We start from the raw sequence: 17,265 nt of genomic DNA, 5'->3' as shown, positions 1-17,265 counted from the left end.
TTTTTACATTATTACATCATTATTGTTATTGTTATTATTAACAATATTGTTATGATGGTTGTATCAACCCTAAATCAATGCAGACAAACAGCTGCATACAGTGCGACAATTTCACTCACATTTGCCCATTCATTTTTGGACACATCACACACCAGTGTGTGTACTGTACGTGTGCTGTCATAGCTCCACCTACAGGCCTAATGGAGAACACCAGGAGAACACCAGGATGTGAATGGAGGGTGAATGTGAGGTATATCGTGTAAATAAGTTTTGATTGATCGCAAGACTACACTGTAAAAAAATAATAATAATAAGTTACCAAAACTTAAAAATATTGAGTTCAGTTACTGTGCATTAAGGTTTTCAGTTTTCAATCCATAATAAGTTAACAGAAAAATAAGTACACAACCACATTATTTCAACCTAATAAAACTATGTTTATGGTCATTGTTTTAAGAACACAAGTTGACTTGGTAATACTCACATTTTGAGTAAAAAAAATTGCTTTTAACATGTGCAATGTTCAATGAAATAGAAAAATAAATAATAAAATGTGTTGATTAATCCCACTGGTCACAATGGTGACCGTAATAATGTTTGTTATAAGGCTCTGCAAATGTTACTGAATGATGTAGCAATGTATTTCCAGCTAAATTGAAATAATAAACAAATAAAGGGTCTCAATTAAACATGTGGTAGTAAAAAGAACCTGTGGGAGGATTTCAACAAGATGCGACAACAGTGCAAAATATTTCACTATAATATTTCAAAGCCAAAAAAAATAAATAAAAAATTATAATTTTTTTTTTTTTTTATTTTTTTTTTTACTGCTGCCCCCTGTGCCTATGCAAATGCCCCTGCGTGCCTATGCAGGCACGCGTGCCTAGGGTTGCCTACCCCTGCTTTAGACCGTATTTTAGTATGAATATGTGAATGAAAAAGTATAACGTTGCTACACCCTGAACAATAGATACTTGATGTTGAATGGGCCATAGTAATGTCAATTTAGCAATACAATTTAAAGTTATAGCCCTGCAAAGAAGGGGAACTTCTCCATAGACAAATAGAGCTGGCAGAGAAGGGTATAATGATGTACATAAGCCTGGCGAAGAAAGTGTTAAAAAGACCTGATTATGAGAAAAAAATATTACGATGCATGGAATATTGAGGCACACTAGTTACAACTATATTTCAAACAGGCACTCCATGTCAAAAAGGTTGCTGAGCCCTGCTATAGATGATTAACTCTCAGTAGACTGAGGGGGCGTGGCCTTCTGTTCACTAGACACTAGATGATTAACTCTCAGTAGACTGAGGGGGCGTGGCCTTCTGTTCACTAGACACTATAGATGATTAACTCTCAGTAGACTGAGGGGGCGTCGCCTTCTGTTCACTACACTAGATGATTAACTCTCAGTAGACTGAGGGGGCGTGGCCTTCTGTTCACTAGACACTAGATGATTAACTCCAAGTATACTGAGGGTATACTGAGGGGGCGTGGCCTTCTGTTCCCTAGACACTATAGAATAGTATAGATCAGTGGTCACCAACCCGTCGATCTTGATCGACTGGTCGATCTTTGAGACTGTCCCTGTAGCTCTTTCCATGAAAATTAAAAAAAAAAAAAAAAAATTAGATCTTACCCTGAGAGTCCACATTACAGTTCTACTTTTGTTTTGATGTGAAAAGTGATGCTGCGCTTAGCACTGACTGAGAAAGTACACATACAGTTCTACTTTTGTTTTGATGTGAAAATGATGCTGCACTTAGCACTGACTGCACTTAGCACTGACTGAGAAAGTACACATTACAGTTCTACTTTATAAAATGCTAATTGTAAATATGTTTGTCAATGTTAATAATATGAGAAAGTCCACATTACAGTTCTACTTTTGTTTTGATGTGAAAAGTGATGCTGCATAAGATGACTGCACTTAGCACTGACTGAGAAAGTACATAATAGTTCTACTATGACGTTTTAATGTTGGACCAAAGCATTGCATGTAATTAGAATACAGGCAAATAAAAGTAATTTAGTTTAAAGTACAATCTTGGCTGTCTTTTTCTCTCAACGCTTCAATAGGTAGATCTTGCCTTCACCAAAAAAAAAAAAAAAAAAAAAAGTGATCTTGGGCTTAAAAAGGTTGGTGACCACTGGTATAGATGCTATGATAGGACTATGATGATGCCTGAGGACCAGGACAAGGTGTGACTGATGGGCCAATCAGAGAAATTGATGTGGCTGATGGGCCAATCAGAGCAGCTAGATGTGAATGACCGATATGTATGCGATAATTAGGGATGCACACGGGCCGATATCAGCAATTATGACGTCATCCCGATAAACCCGATAACGTTATTAATAGCTCCGATAATATATAATAAATGTTTTGGTTAAAAGAAATCCGTTGTGGGTGGATTTGGATGAAGGGCGCTTGTTTTTATTATAGCCTCCTCCCGTTTTGCCAGTACTGTGGTATGACTGACAGCGTGTGGTTTAGGAACAGGGAGTTTTACACAAATCCAGCGCTCCCTTTCTTGGCTGTGACGTAGTCACGTTACATTCGGAGACAGACAGTCGATCTGCCAATTACGTCCCTCCGCTTGCACCCACCTCTTCTTCTTACCACCAATCAGAAGCTCTCGTTCGTTTATTTACCTCCGGATTGTCGGCCATTATTCTACTCGGAGCTATAACGTTAGCTGCTCCCCGCCAGCCACATTGACAAGTACCAGCGCTTATACATTACTGGCAAATGTCTTGTTGCACTTGTGGCAACGAGCGTTGTCAGCATCGACTTTAGTAAAATAGACCCAGACATTTTTTGAGGAATTTAAACGTTGCAAACTAATCTTGTTGGCCGTTTTCTATCTCTCCTCCCTCGGTCTCTCTCTGCCTGCGTGAGCCGGCTGTGCTCTTACACACACTCACTCACACACACACACACACACACACACACACACACACACACACGCACGCACACACGGGTGCTGTCGAGAGCAGACAGCTCTGCTCTCGACAGCACCCGTGTGTGCGTGTGTGTGTGTGTGTGTGTGTGTGTGTGTGTGTGTGTGAGTGAGTGTGTGTAAGAGCACAGCCGGCTCGCGCAGGCAGAGAGAGACCGAGGGAGGAGAGATAGAAAACGGCCAACAAGATTAGTTTGCGACGTTCAAATTCCTCAAAAAAAAAACTCCATAATTTCTCGAGTACCGATAGCAGTACCGATGACGTCGGAGCTTATAAATACTAAAGAAAAAAAAAATTGATTAAAAAATATATATATATATATACATTTAAAAAAAATTATAATACAATAAATATCGGTTATCGATATCGGTTATCGGCTTGAGGAGCATAAAGTTATCGGTATCGGTATAGGTGTCAAAAAATCAATATCGTGCATCCCTAGCGATAATTGTAATATTTCAGAGGAAGCATTTTGGGTTAATGTCAACATACCATCTATAAAATAAATGCAATGAGATTGAAAAACAAGTTTTCATTGTACTGTATCTTTAAGGCTTTAATTCACCACGTTATCGACAAGGCCATTCAGCTAATTTCCTGCTTAACCCTTTCACTACCACACTAGTTGTGAAAGGGTTAACCTTCTGTAGTGTGGTTGTGAAATGGTTAGCCTTCTGTATTGTCGCAGTGAAAGGGTTAACCCTTTGGTAGTGTGGCAGTGGAAGGGTCAACAAGCCACGGGGATTAACAGATTTAGACTTTTCACCAGAATTTCTTAGCAGCACAAGTCGTTTTTAGATAATAAAAATAAAATAAAAACATGTTGAAGACAGATTGGCTTCCTGTCAAAGTGGCCATTAGAAGTCTGTTGGCGTTAAGTGGATCTTTGTGGAGTGATCTCTGAAACGGGTGTGTGTTGTGCTGCCCGTGTGTTTCCATGTGGAGTGATCTCTGAAACGGGTGCGTGTCGTGCTGCACGTGTGTTTCCATGCCCACCTCCGTCTCCTGTAGCCGGTGCCCAATGAGGGACAGGGACTCTCCCAGTAGCTGCAGGTGAGCGGCTGCATCGATGGGGTCGACGTCGGGGACCCGGGCGGGAGACAGAGACATGCCGGCAGACCCTCCTCTAGCGGGGGACACCAGCCCCGCGGCCACGCCCACCGCCTTCAGGGACCCTGGGGGACATCGAGAGGACACACCGAGAGGACACACCGAGAGGACACACAGAGACAACACACAGAGACAACACACAGAGACAACACACAGAGAGACAACACACAGAGACAACACACAGAGACAACACGTCAGACTCTGGACAAATCTGTTTTGCCTTAAAGGAAAACACACCAACATTACGGGAATTGCTCTTAACGTCTTCTCCAGAGTCAGACAAGAAGATTAGATACCAATTCCATCTCTGTGCGTTCAGTAGAAAGCTATCTGGCTACAAGCTAGCATAGTTTAGCACAAATAGATACGGACCACTAGCCTAGCTTAAAACTCTGGGAGGTGTTTTGGACGAAAGCTAGGCTAGTGGTCCGCTTCCATTCATTTGTGCTAAGCTAGGCTAGCTTGCAGCCAGATAGCTTTCTACTGAACAAAGAGGAAATTGGTATCTATCTTCTTGTCTGACTCTGGAGAAGACGGTAAGCGTATTTCCCTTAACACTCCTTTACTTATATATTCAGATTCAAAGTGTTTTATTGACCATATTCATTGTAACGTATAATATAACTGATAGAACATACAGACCCTCATCTGCACCTTTTTGATTACACCGTTTACTTGCTCATATTTTTATATTCAGAGTTAATTATATTGTTTACACTGTGGTGACACTTATCACGCACAATTGGTGCAGACATTCACTGGACTTGAGGAGCGGAGGAATGCTCCTTTAAGCCTGGGGATTCTGGGAACGGTGTGGGTATTTGGTGACGTATATTAGGTCACCTGTCAGCTGTCAGCTGGCTGCTGTCACTTTGAAGTAGTAACGTTAAACGCCTCTGCACTCTGTTTGATGTATGTAATTTATGTTGGGAAGTAAAGGAAAGACTCGACTACCGTCTCCCGTTTCATCCTTTCTTGCGATCCCACAACACTGCTTATTTGTATCTGTACTATAATTGTATTGCCTATATTTATGTCTTCTACTATTACCCTGCCCATACCTGTACCTCCCCATTCTATCTTCCCCATCTATAAAATAATATCTTATCTTATCTTAACATAGCAAAGCTAATGCTAGGCCTTTCATGTAAGTGAATGGAAAAAGGGATGGAAAAAGGCTACAACCATTAGCGCCATGTTCTGGGAAGTGTAGTTGAAAAAATAATAATAATAAATAAATAAATATCTAACCCTAAGTAACTAACCTTACTGTCATGCACTTGTCCTAATAAACTAACCTACACTGTAACACTCAACACTTGGATGAACATTGTTACTCAGCTGATAGAGTTGTGCCCTTCCTGATGACGTGTCGTACAGAACTTGTAAGTCGCTTTGGATAAAAGCGTTCAGCTAAATGACTAACTAGTCAATGTAATGTGAATAAGAACAGAAGTTTGGGTGGTCTGACCTTTGCCCTTGCTGTCCGTGGAGCTCTTGCGTTTGACCGTGGTGGCCTCGGCCTTGTTCTGTTTGTGCTGCAGGTACTGGGCCTTCTGTTTCCACACCTTGAGAGACAAACAGTGGAGGAGACACACACAGGACATGGTGTCAGAGATATGAGGACAGAAGATCTGGTACTGGGCCTTCTGTTTCCACACCTTGAGAGACAAACAGTGGAGGAGACACACACAGGACATGGTGTCAGAGATATGAGGACAGAAGATCTGGTACTGGGCCTTCTGTTTCCACACCTTGAGAGACAAACAGTGGAGGAGACACACACAGGACATGGTGTCAGAGATATGAGGACAGAAGATCTGGTACTGGGGCCTTCTGTTTCCACACCTTGAGAGACAAACAGTGGAGGAGACACACACAGGACATGGTGTCAGAGATATGAGGACAGAAGATCTGGTACTGGGCTTTCTGTTTCCACACCTGGAGAGACAAACAGTGGAGGAGACACACACAGGACATGATGTCAGAGATATGAGGACAGAAGATCTGGTACTGGGGCCTTCTGTTTCCACACCTTGAGAGACAAACAGTGGAGGAGACACACACAGGACATGGTGTCAGAGATATGAGGACAGAAGATTAAAATGACTTCCATTGTATTTTCATTAAGACTGGCCCCTCATAGCCCTGTTGTTTTTAGAAAAATGGGGCATTTGAGGCGATGAAATCGTATTATATCTGCTTAGAAAACGAAAATGTCTATTTTCTATTTCTCCACGTGGTAAATACACAGGTCACAACATGTTTACAGGAACGTTTTGGAGTTGTATTTGGAGTGCGTTTCGCGACTGTTGGGAACTAGGCTACACTGGCACACCTACTTCAAGTGAATGACGTTAAGCTAGGCCAACGGTGCGGCTGTTCCCTAAGCCTAATGCATGCACAGAGAAGAAAAGGGTATGTATCTGCTTGTCGAACTCCAGGGTAGATGGCAAATAAGCAAATTTCCCCAAAAGTTGGCGTGTTCCCAGGGATTAAAGCAAAAAAAATCTCCTGACTGAACTTTTTTTCAGGCCAAGTCATATTCTTATTTTAACCTCCACTGTATTTCTTCTTAATAGCGTTGGCGTTTTAAGGGAGCCTACTTGTTTCGGTTTCGTCGATAATCCAATGTACAGTTACCCCCCTCACCCCGCCTACCCAACCCCCCCCCCCCCCCCCCCAACCACCTCCAATGTACAGTCCCCCCCCCCCCCCCCTCCACCAAACCTCCTCCAATGTACAGTTTCTTCGTCAAATGTATATACTCTCTTTTTTAGACTCTTATTGTATCACAAACAGTACTGTATTTGTAAATCTGGTATGTCATAAATGTATAGATGTAGCAGTACTGTCTATCTGTATGTCAAGTATGTCATATATGTTATGATGAATTGAAAATGGGGGACCCTGATGTAAACAAGAGGAAAGTCTTTCTCTGGTCTGCAACTGCAACCCCTTAACAATTGTGTGTATTGAGATGTACTGTATTGTACCGATTCTGCAATATGTTATAACAATCAATCAATATTTAACAGATTGCAGAATGGGTACAATACAGTACGGCTCAATACACACAATTGTTAAGGGGATGCAGACCAGAGAAAGACGTTTGTCTTGTTTACATCAAGGTCCCCCATTTTCAATTCATAGTGACATTTATGACATACACAACATTTATGGCATAGGGACATACATGACATACTACAGGACAGGTATATAGTAATGTTACATTTGTGACATATACGATATGCAAATATACAGTACTGTTACCCATAGATCCTAACAGAGATTATGTACATTAGGGTGGGTGGGAGAAAAAATATACATACGGTGGGGAGAGAATATACAGTGGGGAGGAGACCGTCTACAGATACACCTGTGATGTTGCTACGGAGTTAAGCTAATAAAGGATACTCACAACCACAGCAGAGGACTCACATATTTGTACTGTGAAGTAACACGACAATGACAAATGTGTTGTTTCTGTTTTTCTTTTTGACATAGTTGCGGAACACGGAACAAGTTAACAACTCACCACCGTCTACAGCCCCCGCATCATACTGTAGCCTAGCCAGTCTCTTGAAACACTGCTATCTTCAAACTTCCATCCTCTCGAAACTTTCTTTTGTTGGGCGGTGCCGCTCATCCTTTTCGTCTGAGAACACTGCATGTGTTTTCTTTTTAGTGGCCGGCTTACTCCTTCCATTATCGTTATTATGCTGACGTTAGCTAATAACATGTGTTGGGGATAATGGTTCCGCACGGACCATATTGTTTGTTACATTGCTGTCGGCAAACTCGCTCAGAGTGTCAACATAGTGTTGACATTGAGTTGATGTTAGCTGCTAGCTGGCTATCCAAATCCACAACAGCCAGGCAGCCAACCGTACAAAATACAGTCTCAGCCAATCACACCGATTTGTACAGTTAGTTAGCTCCACTCCATTGCGAAATAAAAGTTAGCCAGCCAGGACAGCCCGTATTAGCAAGCTACAGTTGCTAGGTAGCTAACCGTTAGCCACCCGAAGAACGGTAGCTAGCTAACGTTAGCCACAGCTTAAAAAACGAATTTCAATTATGTTATGAGCTATCAGCTAGCCAGCTAGATAACGTTAGAGAACGCCTCGTGTAGTAAACTAAAGTGAATAGTTTACTGGGCCATTGTTTAATGCTTCAGTGGTGTTAAAAGAGGACCTGCACGCTTGCTATCTTCGGTGCAAATGATACGGGTCTGTGAGGGGGAGGGCACTGTGAGCAGCGTGTGTGCGTCAAGCTCACGTTTGATTGGTTAGAATGGTCAAAATGCCCTACGCATCTACAAACATATTATACCAGGTAGCCAATTCCGTAGACTCCAAATCAAATTGACGAAAAAATAAATAAAAAAGACTGAAATCCGTCTGGAGACGGAACGCTTTAATGCATGTGTTCCTTTAACTGCATCCGATGAGCAGGTTGGCACCTTTGCATGGTCGCCCTCCGCCATTGGTGTGTGAATGTGAGGCATACGCTGTAAAACACTTTGGATAAAAGCGCTATATGAATGCAGTCCATTTACCAGTCCATGGGACAAACAAGGTTTTGCGGGGGGGGCTTGAGATAGGTCAAGTAGTGGACTAAGAATGTCCTTAAGTCGAGCTGGACGGATGAGACACAAAACCAAAACCAGGGGAGGAAACTAACTTTTTGGCTTACCAGCCAACTGGCGAGTATCTGATTTTTTTTACCAGCCAAACAGATTTTTTACCAGACAAAAAAAATCGCTAATTGTGATAATTACTTCTTTGTATGTCAAGCCGCGTCAATGTTGTGTATGCATCTGGGTAGGCACACTGTGCCTTTAAGACAGCACGGTGGTCTTACGACAGTGCTGTGAAGTACCGTCAAGTGTTGTGGTAACGTCAGTTGGGTTGGTGTGCTGTTGTGCACACTGCACTGGTTGAGCTAGCCCCTTTCGTGACTGCGATGTGCAAGCCAGGGGCTTTTGAGCATGAAATAAAATGTCTAACCTTACGTCGTAGTCCGGTGCTTTTTTGGAAACATTATAGTCATAACAGATACACCTAGCTGGCTGCTTTGAGCACACAGGGCTAACGTTAGCTAGCAAGCAGCTATAGCTAAAACGCTAACTAGAAGCTAACCACTGTATACAGTTCCAGTAGACTAACATTACACCTCTGTGATTTAAATGTGTCCTTAGTAACTTATACTCGAGGGTTGTACTAGGGTTGGATGCAGTTCCCAGTTGGTCAGTCTGTCTGTTTTCCATCTTCTGCTGTGTTTAACGTTATCTGTTTGCGAGTGCTCCTGATGGCTAGCCTAGTACCGCGGGACTTTTATTATTATATGTCCGCAGGTTGGCCAGTACTGCGCAAACGTTTATTAAACATTATATGTCCGCGGGTGGTCTTGTGCAGTGCTCTCGTGGCACTGTCAACTAGGGCTGCAACGATTAGTCGACATAATCGACGATGTCGATTATAAAAAATCGTCGACGAGAAATTGTTGCGTCGATTAGTCATTAAAAAAAAAAATATTATTTAATTTTGTGCACTACCTATCTTTGTGAGAGTGGCTTCTCAGGGTTCCAGACAACATCATAACATGATGATCCCATAGCAAATTTTGGACATTGAAAACATTGTTCCCCTGCAGGAGATGATGATCAGACTAGACACACAATACATTACACACGCACTCCTCTCACTCACACACAGCGATCAGAGTAAGACACACACATACACACTCCTCTCACTCACACACAGCGATCAGAGTAAGACACACACACATACACACTCCTCTCACTCACACAGCGATCAGAGTAAGACACACACACATTCACACTCCTCTCTCTCACACACAGCGATCAGAGTAAGACACACACACATTCACACTCCTCTCACTCACACACAGCGATCAGAGTAAGACACATACACAAATTACACAGTACACACCTCTCACTCACACAGCGATCAGAGTAAGACACACACACAAATTACACAGTACACACACTCCTCTCACTCACACAGCGATCAGAGTAAGACACACACACATACACACACACGGACTCCTCTCACACACAGCAAACAAAAGTTATTTAAAGTACACTTCCACTTTAATTTGTATTATTTAATTTATTTATCTTGTTATGAGTGATTGCTGTATTGTTCTTCAAATACATTTTCATTTAAAGTGGCTTAAAGATCCAAATTCAAATGTTTCATGAGTCATTATTTTAATTTGCTATGGGATCATCATGTTATGATGTTGTTGTTTGGTCCTGACAAGAGTCTCAAAGTCTGGGGTGATGGTAGACAAGCAACTCTGAGGTCATGTTCAATGTCCAATCTGTTCCTCTGCTCTGTCTTCAGCTGGACCAGAGCTGAGAAGCCACTTTCACAAAGATAGGTAATTTATAAAAAATAAAATAAAAAATCATTTTTTTGTTGTTGTTGTTTACATTGGTTTTCGATTAGTCAACTAATCGAAAAAATAATCGGCAGATTAGTCGACTACCAAATTAGTCATTAGTTGCAGCCCTACTGTCAACTAAAGCGAACACTCAGAAGACGCGCACCGTTTGCCAGTGCAGTGATTGCAGAATGTTTTATTTTTTTGTATACTCGCCAGCAGGGGAGGAAACTAACTTTTTGGCTTACCAGCCAACTGGCGGGTATCTGATTTTTTTTACCAGCCAAACGTAAAAAATACTAGCATTTGGCCAGTAAAGTGGCCTAATTTCCTCCCCTGACCAAAACCCACCAGCTTGTCTTTCTCAGGCATGGCCTTCCACACCTCCGCCAGCTTCTTGCTCAGCTCCCCAAAAACTGCAGGAGGGAAAACACAAGCAGCTGGTTAGAGCAGATTCTTTCACTTAAAGGAAAACTCCAACATTTTGGGAAATTAGCTTATTTAACATCTTCCCTGGAGTTAGACAAGAAGATACATACCTTTTTTTTGTCTCTGTGCGTGCATTTAGCTTTGGGAACAGTCGCTCCATTAGCATAGCTTAGCTTCATCACTGGAAGTGAGGCAGGACAGTAGCCTGACGTTCCCTACAGGTTTGTTGATATTCTCATTCCTTCAAAGGATCCGAACCGATTGAAGTTTATGGATACCATGACTTAAAATCCTCTTACCTTGACGATTAAAAGCCTCCCCAATTTAGAAAACAGTAATCCAATGGCTGGTATTGATAATATACTACTAACTACTGGACGCTCTGAGCTAACCGGAGCTAACACAGAACAGGATGGTAAAGCAAATATAATGACTTCCTTTCTGGGGTTTTCAAAATAAAAGTGCGACGTTTATAGCAGCGGAAAACGTTTATTTTGTACATTATCTAACGTTAACACGAACCTAAACTAACGTTACAACTAACCTAAAGTTAGTTTAGGTTCGTGTTAACGTTAGATAATGTACAAAATAAACATTTTAGGCTGCTATAAACATTGCACTTTTATTTTGAAAACCCCAGAAAGGAAGTCATTATATTTGCTTTACCATCCTGTTCTGTGTTAGCTCCGGTTAGCTCCGAGCGTGCAGCAGTTAGTATTATATTATCAATACCAGCCATTGGATTACTGTTTTCTAAATTGGGGAGGCTTTTAATCGTCAAGGTAAGAGGATTTTAAGTCATGGTATCCATAAACTTCAATCGGTTCGGATCCTTTGAAGGAATGAGAATATCAACAAACCTGTAGGGAACGTCAGGCTACTGTCCTGCCTCACTTCCAGTGATGAAGCTAAGCTATGCTAACGGAGCGACTGTTCCCAAAGCTAAATGCACGCACAGAGACAAAAAAGGTATGTATCTTCTTGTCTAACTCCAGGGAAGATGTTAAATAAGCTAATTTCCCAAAATGTTGGGGTTTTCCTTTAACGTATTATATGTTCATTGAAACAGGGTTCCCACAGACATTGCAAAATGAAATTCAAGGACTTTCAAGTACTTTCCTAAGTACTATTTTTCATTTTAAAAGGGCATTTAAAAGGATACAATAAACTTTTAAATGCTGTTTTTTATAGAAAGAAAAATCTGATCCAATATTTATGGTTAAAACCAATTTACGACAATTAGTTACACTTATTTTTTTTTTAAATGTCTAGATTCAGAACAATTTGATCATGGATGAACAAAACTTTCAATGCGAATGGTTGATTTGAATTTCAATGACTTTTTAAGCACCTTGTTAAAAAAATTGGCTGTTTTCAAGGAATTCCAGGCATTGACCTTTTTTCTCTCTCCAAAAATCAAGCGACCGTTAGTAGTGTGATAGTAAAGGGTTAACCTTCTGTGTATTGTCGCAGTGAAAGGGTTAACCGTTTGATAGTGCAGCAGTGAAAGGGTTAAGGACCTTGTGCGAACCCAGTTGAAAGGTATTAACGTACTATAAACGTATGACGTATATCACGCCAGTTAGGGTAGACCCTCACCTGCACCTTGTGTATACTGTTTACTTTTACTCATAGTATATATATACAGATTTAAAAAATGTATTGCCTATATTTATTGTATCGTATATCACAACTAGGGATGTCCCGATCGCATTTTTTTTCTTCTCCCGATCCGATCATGTGATTTTGAGTATCTGCCGATACCGATCTTTCCCGATCCGATCTTTCACATTAGTAACCGATTTGACGCATTTTTGTCAGAAACTGGCGAAGCGAGACAAGCCCCTCTGTTGCCTCAATAGCCCCTCGAGCGTGGTGGCTCACATTACATTCACCCTGAGCCCCTGAGAATGTGCTTCATATGAGAAATATTCAAAGTTTCAATCTGTTTGCTTAGTATACATTCACAGTGTTCGACTTACGTAATGATTTGCTCCATTTTGGTCTGAAACGCTGACGATAATCCTCACAAAGCGAATGTTGACGTTATCCAGGTGAACATTAACTTCATTCAAGCGAGGCATTGCAATCAATACAGCTGTTTGGCAAAGCACCAGCCGCCTCCCCCATTCCTTTGCTCGCTCTAGTCACATAACGTGGCTGTTTCTCAGGTGGCGTATTAGATTGGTCGTGTTGAACGCAGCTCTGTTCTTTCCTCCACGCGGAACGTCCGCCTTACAAACATTGCAACTGGCTATTGGACTGGCTTCGGTTTCAATTTTAAAATGCTTCCAAACTTCTGACATTTTGTCCAGCTGTTCCGCGTCATCAGGTGGACATAACCTGCCGGTGTTGCGGGAGCAACGCGTTGTGAGGTCTGCTATTTTCGGCATACGTCACTGTTGTGCGACGGTGTAAATCAAAGGAAATGCGTTTGTTTTGGCAAATTCTTCTGCTCTGTGTGACAATAAATAAATGAATGATGATATGTAATTTTAAACCAAAACTAAGGCCTCAGTATGAGTTTAAGACGTGAACATGGTCATGTTTGTTGAATAAAATTAAATAAAAAAAAATAAAAGAATGTACTCCCGATTCTTTTTTTTCAATCCCGATCTTCTGAAAATCACGTGATCGGATCGGGACATCCCTAATCACAACCGATAGGGTTATTAGAACGGAATTACAGTTGAGATTATTTCACCTAATCCTGGTTGCTCTGCGTTGATGTTGACTCGGTATTCTTTACAAAACACCTGGTAGGCCGACATGTTCTTCTTCTTGGGCTGAGGATGGAAGAGAAGAAGTGATTAAGAGAAAGATTATGTCTACATATATTATAAAGAGAAGAAATTAAGAGAAAGATTATGTCTACATATATTATAAAGACTAAACCCCAAGAAGGAAAAAAAGCAGCCTTGTATTACTCCCTTTAGTGTTGAAACGTTACATTAGGTTCTGAATGGGTTTCGTCTGTCCAGGTACCACGTTAACATTAGATACATATACATTTATTTTATTTAAGAAAAGGTTGAAATTCAAGTTACAAGGTTTCAGTCCAACAACAGTGTCACGTGTTAAAGAAACACGCCAACATTATGGGAAATACACTTACCGTCTCCTCCAGAGTCAGACAAGAAGATAGACACCAGTTCCCTCTCTGTGCGTTCAGTAGAAAGCTATCCGGCTGCGAGCTAGCCTACCTAGCTTAGCACAAATGAATGGAAGCGGATTGCATTTTGCAGTTTGTATATTGTATATTTTGTATATGTGTGTTTGGTCTTTTACTCTTTTGTTGTTTTATGAAGCACAATCTCAGGAGGTTCATACAGAACCAAGCATTTCACTATAATGTACATGTACCTTATATAAGATAAGATAGATAAGATATTCCTTTATTGGTCCCCTTGGGGAAATTCAGGGATATGTGACAAATAAAACAAAACTTGGGACTGGAACGTGATCAGCTAGCCTAGCATCAAATCCTGCATCACCTACAAAACCCTGCTGCTCACTTACAAATCCCTCCACGCTCTGGCACCTCAGTACCTCACTGACCTCCTCCACCCCCACACTCAGTCACGGTCCCTGCGATCCACGGACACTGGTCAGCTCTCCATCCCCCGAACCAGACTGCAGACCTTTGGGGACAGAGCTTTCAGTGTGGCAGCTCGCACCCTCTGGAACTCCCTCCCTGCAGAACGCTCCAACTCTGGACTCATTAAAAAAAACGACTCAAAACCCACCTCTTCACCTCTCGGCCTTTAACCCCTAATTTACCACTTTGTATGTTGCGTCTGTCCACTATGTTTGTTACTTTTTGTTTGTTTTTTCCCCCGATGTAAAGCGACCTTGAGTCTTTTGAAAAGGCGCTATATAAAACGAAGTTATTATTATTATTTAGCTGTTGGTCAAAAACACCTCTTCCCAGAGTTTTAAGCTATAGGCTTAGCTGATCCGTATCCACGTCCATTCATTTGTGCTAAGAATTCTGGATTCCTTACCACTAGGGTTGGGCACAGAGAACCGGTTCTAATAGGAACCGGTTCCTAACTTCCGGCACCTCAAAGAATCGGAAGCGAGAATCGTTTAGAACAGGAATCGAAATGGAGAATCGGAATCGGAATCGGAATTGTTCAAATCCAAACTATGCCCAACCCTACTTACCACCCTGCTGCTCCCACCCAAGCATGACGTAAGAGCAACATGGCCGCCGTGTCGTACAGCCCCTCCCCCTCCTCACCTTCTCCTTCTCCTTCTTCTCGTGCTTCTCCCGCTCCTTCTCCTCCTTCTTCTTCTTCTTTTCCGTCACAGCGTTGTTCTCCTGGTGGTGGTTGGCGGGCGTCGGGGGGGCCATGGCATACATGGGGCCGACCGCGCTGTGGGTGACGGTGGGGTGGGCAACGTGGGCGTGGCCTCTGGAGGGGTCTGGAGGGCGAGCGGGAGGTCAAGGGTGAACGACGGTGCATTTATATAGCAGCTTTTATCCAAAGCGCCTCACAGTTTTGTTCCTCACATTCACCCATTCACTCACTCATTCACTCACACATTCACTCACATTCACTCACCCATTCACTCACATTCACTCACCCATTCACTCACCCATTCACTCACCCATTCACTCACACATTCACTCACACATTCACTCACATTCACTCACACATTCACTCACACATTCACTCACATTCACTCACCCATTCACTCACCCATTCACTCACCCATTCACTCACATTCACTCACACATTCACTCACCCATTCACACATTCACTCACCCATTCACTCACCCATTCACTCACACATTCACTCACCCATTCACTCACCCATTCACTCACCCATTCACTCACACATTCACTCACACATTCACTCACATTCACTCACCCATTCACTCACACATTCACTCACCCATTCACTCACCCATTCACTCACCCATTCACTCACACATTCACTCACCCATTCACTCACACATTCACTCACACATTCACTCACCCATTCACTCACCTATTCACTCACACATTCACTCACATTCACTCACCCATTCACTCACACATTCACTCACCCATTCACTCACACATTCACTCACACATTCACTCACCCATTCACTCACCTATTCACTCACACATTCACTCACCCATTCACTCACACATTCACACACCGACAGTGGAGGCGACCATGCAAGGTGCCAACCTGCTCATCGGGAGCAGTTAGGGGTTAAGTGTCTTGCTCAAGGACACTTCCGACTCGCTGCCCGGGAGGAGCGGGAATCGAACCGGAAACCGTCTGATTACCAGACGACCTCTCTACCTCCTGAGCCATTGTCGCCCCAGGAGGTCATCATCAGAGAACACGATGCAACAGTCTGTTTAGACACAGCTGACCGTATTCACACGGTGCGTGTCGCCCGGTTCCAATCCCAACCCGAGCACCATATAATGAGCAAAAAGGCCACTGTGTGAATAGGTTCAATGGGCACTCGTTCATCAATATCTCAGAAAACACTGTGCCACTATATATGCATGCTAACTGTTTGCATATATGGCCTAGCTGTTTTGGCCAAAAGCATATCCCGGAGTTTTAAGCTAGGCTAGTGGTCCTTATCTGCTTCCATTAATTTGTGCTAAGCTAGGCTAGCCTGCAGCCGGATAGCTTTCTACTGGACGCACAGAGGAAACTGGTGTCTATCTTTTGTCTGACTCTGGAGAAGACGGTAAGCACATTTCTCATAATGTTAGCGTGTTCCTTTAACCTCTTAACAGGCAGGCAGAAAAGTGGACATTTTTTTACTTGAACTTGAGGACTGCATACTTTCTTTGCAAAGCTTAGCTTTATACGTTATACTTATAGCACATGCATGAGCCTGGTCTCTTTTGAAAGATAACATTCTGAAGTTACTAATGCAAAAAAGGAAAATCACTTTTAGTACTAATGAAATAGAGTAACAGAGGTCTGAACTTGAGTTGAACTTGAACTTCTGTACTCACATTTTTCTTTAGTGGTTGCAAGATTCCATATTCCAATATTCCAGCATAGAGGTATGAGCTGGAAAACATAGCCTGGAGCTGGAATCCATAGCCCTAAGTCTTATGTAGTACAGGTCAACATTTTATAAAAATCTGTTCAGAAATGGGTCTTTGAGAGACGTTTTAGTAAAACTGACGCCAAAAGAAAAAGCTTTCCAAAATCAATTTCCTCGTGCATTCTGAAGTCTGATTCACTTCTCGCTTTGGCTCATCAACTTTCACCCACTTCCTATATTTGCAACCCCCAAGTGGGATATCGTTGGAAGCGTACACTCGTTGGCTACAACGCTGACCAAACATTTTCGCCATCAGCGGTGATTGGTCAGT

At 42.2% G+C, this 17,265-nt stretch overlaps 1 protein-coding gene across 4 annotated transcripts in view; it reads right to left on the bottom strand.

Moving 5' to 3' along the window:
- The window catches only part of hmgxb4a (HMG box domain containing 4a), a 60,004-nt gene that overhangs the window by 24,912 nt on the left and 17,827 nt on the right, over window positions 1-17,265 (bottom strand). For all 4 annotated transcript variants that reach the window (XM_084329885.1, XM_084329886.1, XM_084329888.1 and 1 more), the window contains 5 exons: window positions 15,165-15,349; window positions 13,626-13,707; window positions 10,844-10,908; window positions 5,550-5,646; window positions 3,965-4,143 (listed from right to left, as the gene is read on the bottom strand). In XM_084329885.1, coding sequence (XP_084186011.1) covers window positions 3,965-4,143; window positions 5,550-5,646; window positions 10,844-10,908; window positions 13,626-13,707; window positions 15,165-15,349 — 608 coding nt within the window. The remainder of the gene's footprint in view (window positions 1-3,964; window positions 4,144-5,549; window positions 5,647-10,843; window positions 10,909-13,625; window positions 13,708-15,164; window positions 15,350-17,265) is intronic.

The sequence above is a fragment of the Notolepis coatsorum genome (genome assembly GCF_963971535.1).
Source record: "Notolepis coatsorum genome assembly, chromosome: 14".
Classification (NCBI taxonomy): domain Eukaryota; kingdom Metazoa; phylum Chordata; class Actinopteri; order Aulopiformes; family Paralepididae; genus Notolepis; species Notolepis coatsorum.
The sequence above is the reverse complement of the archived record's forward strand: the minus strand, read 5'-3'. Positions and strand labels throughout refer to the sequence as shown.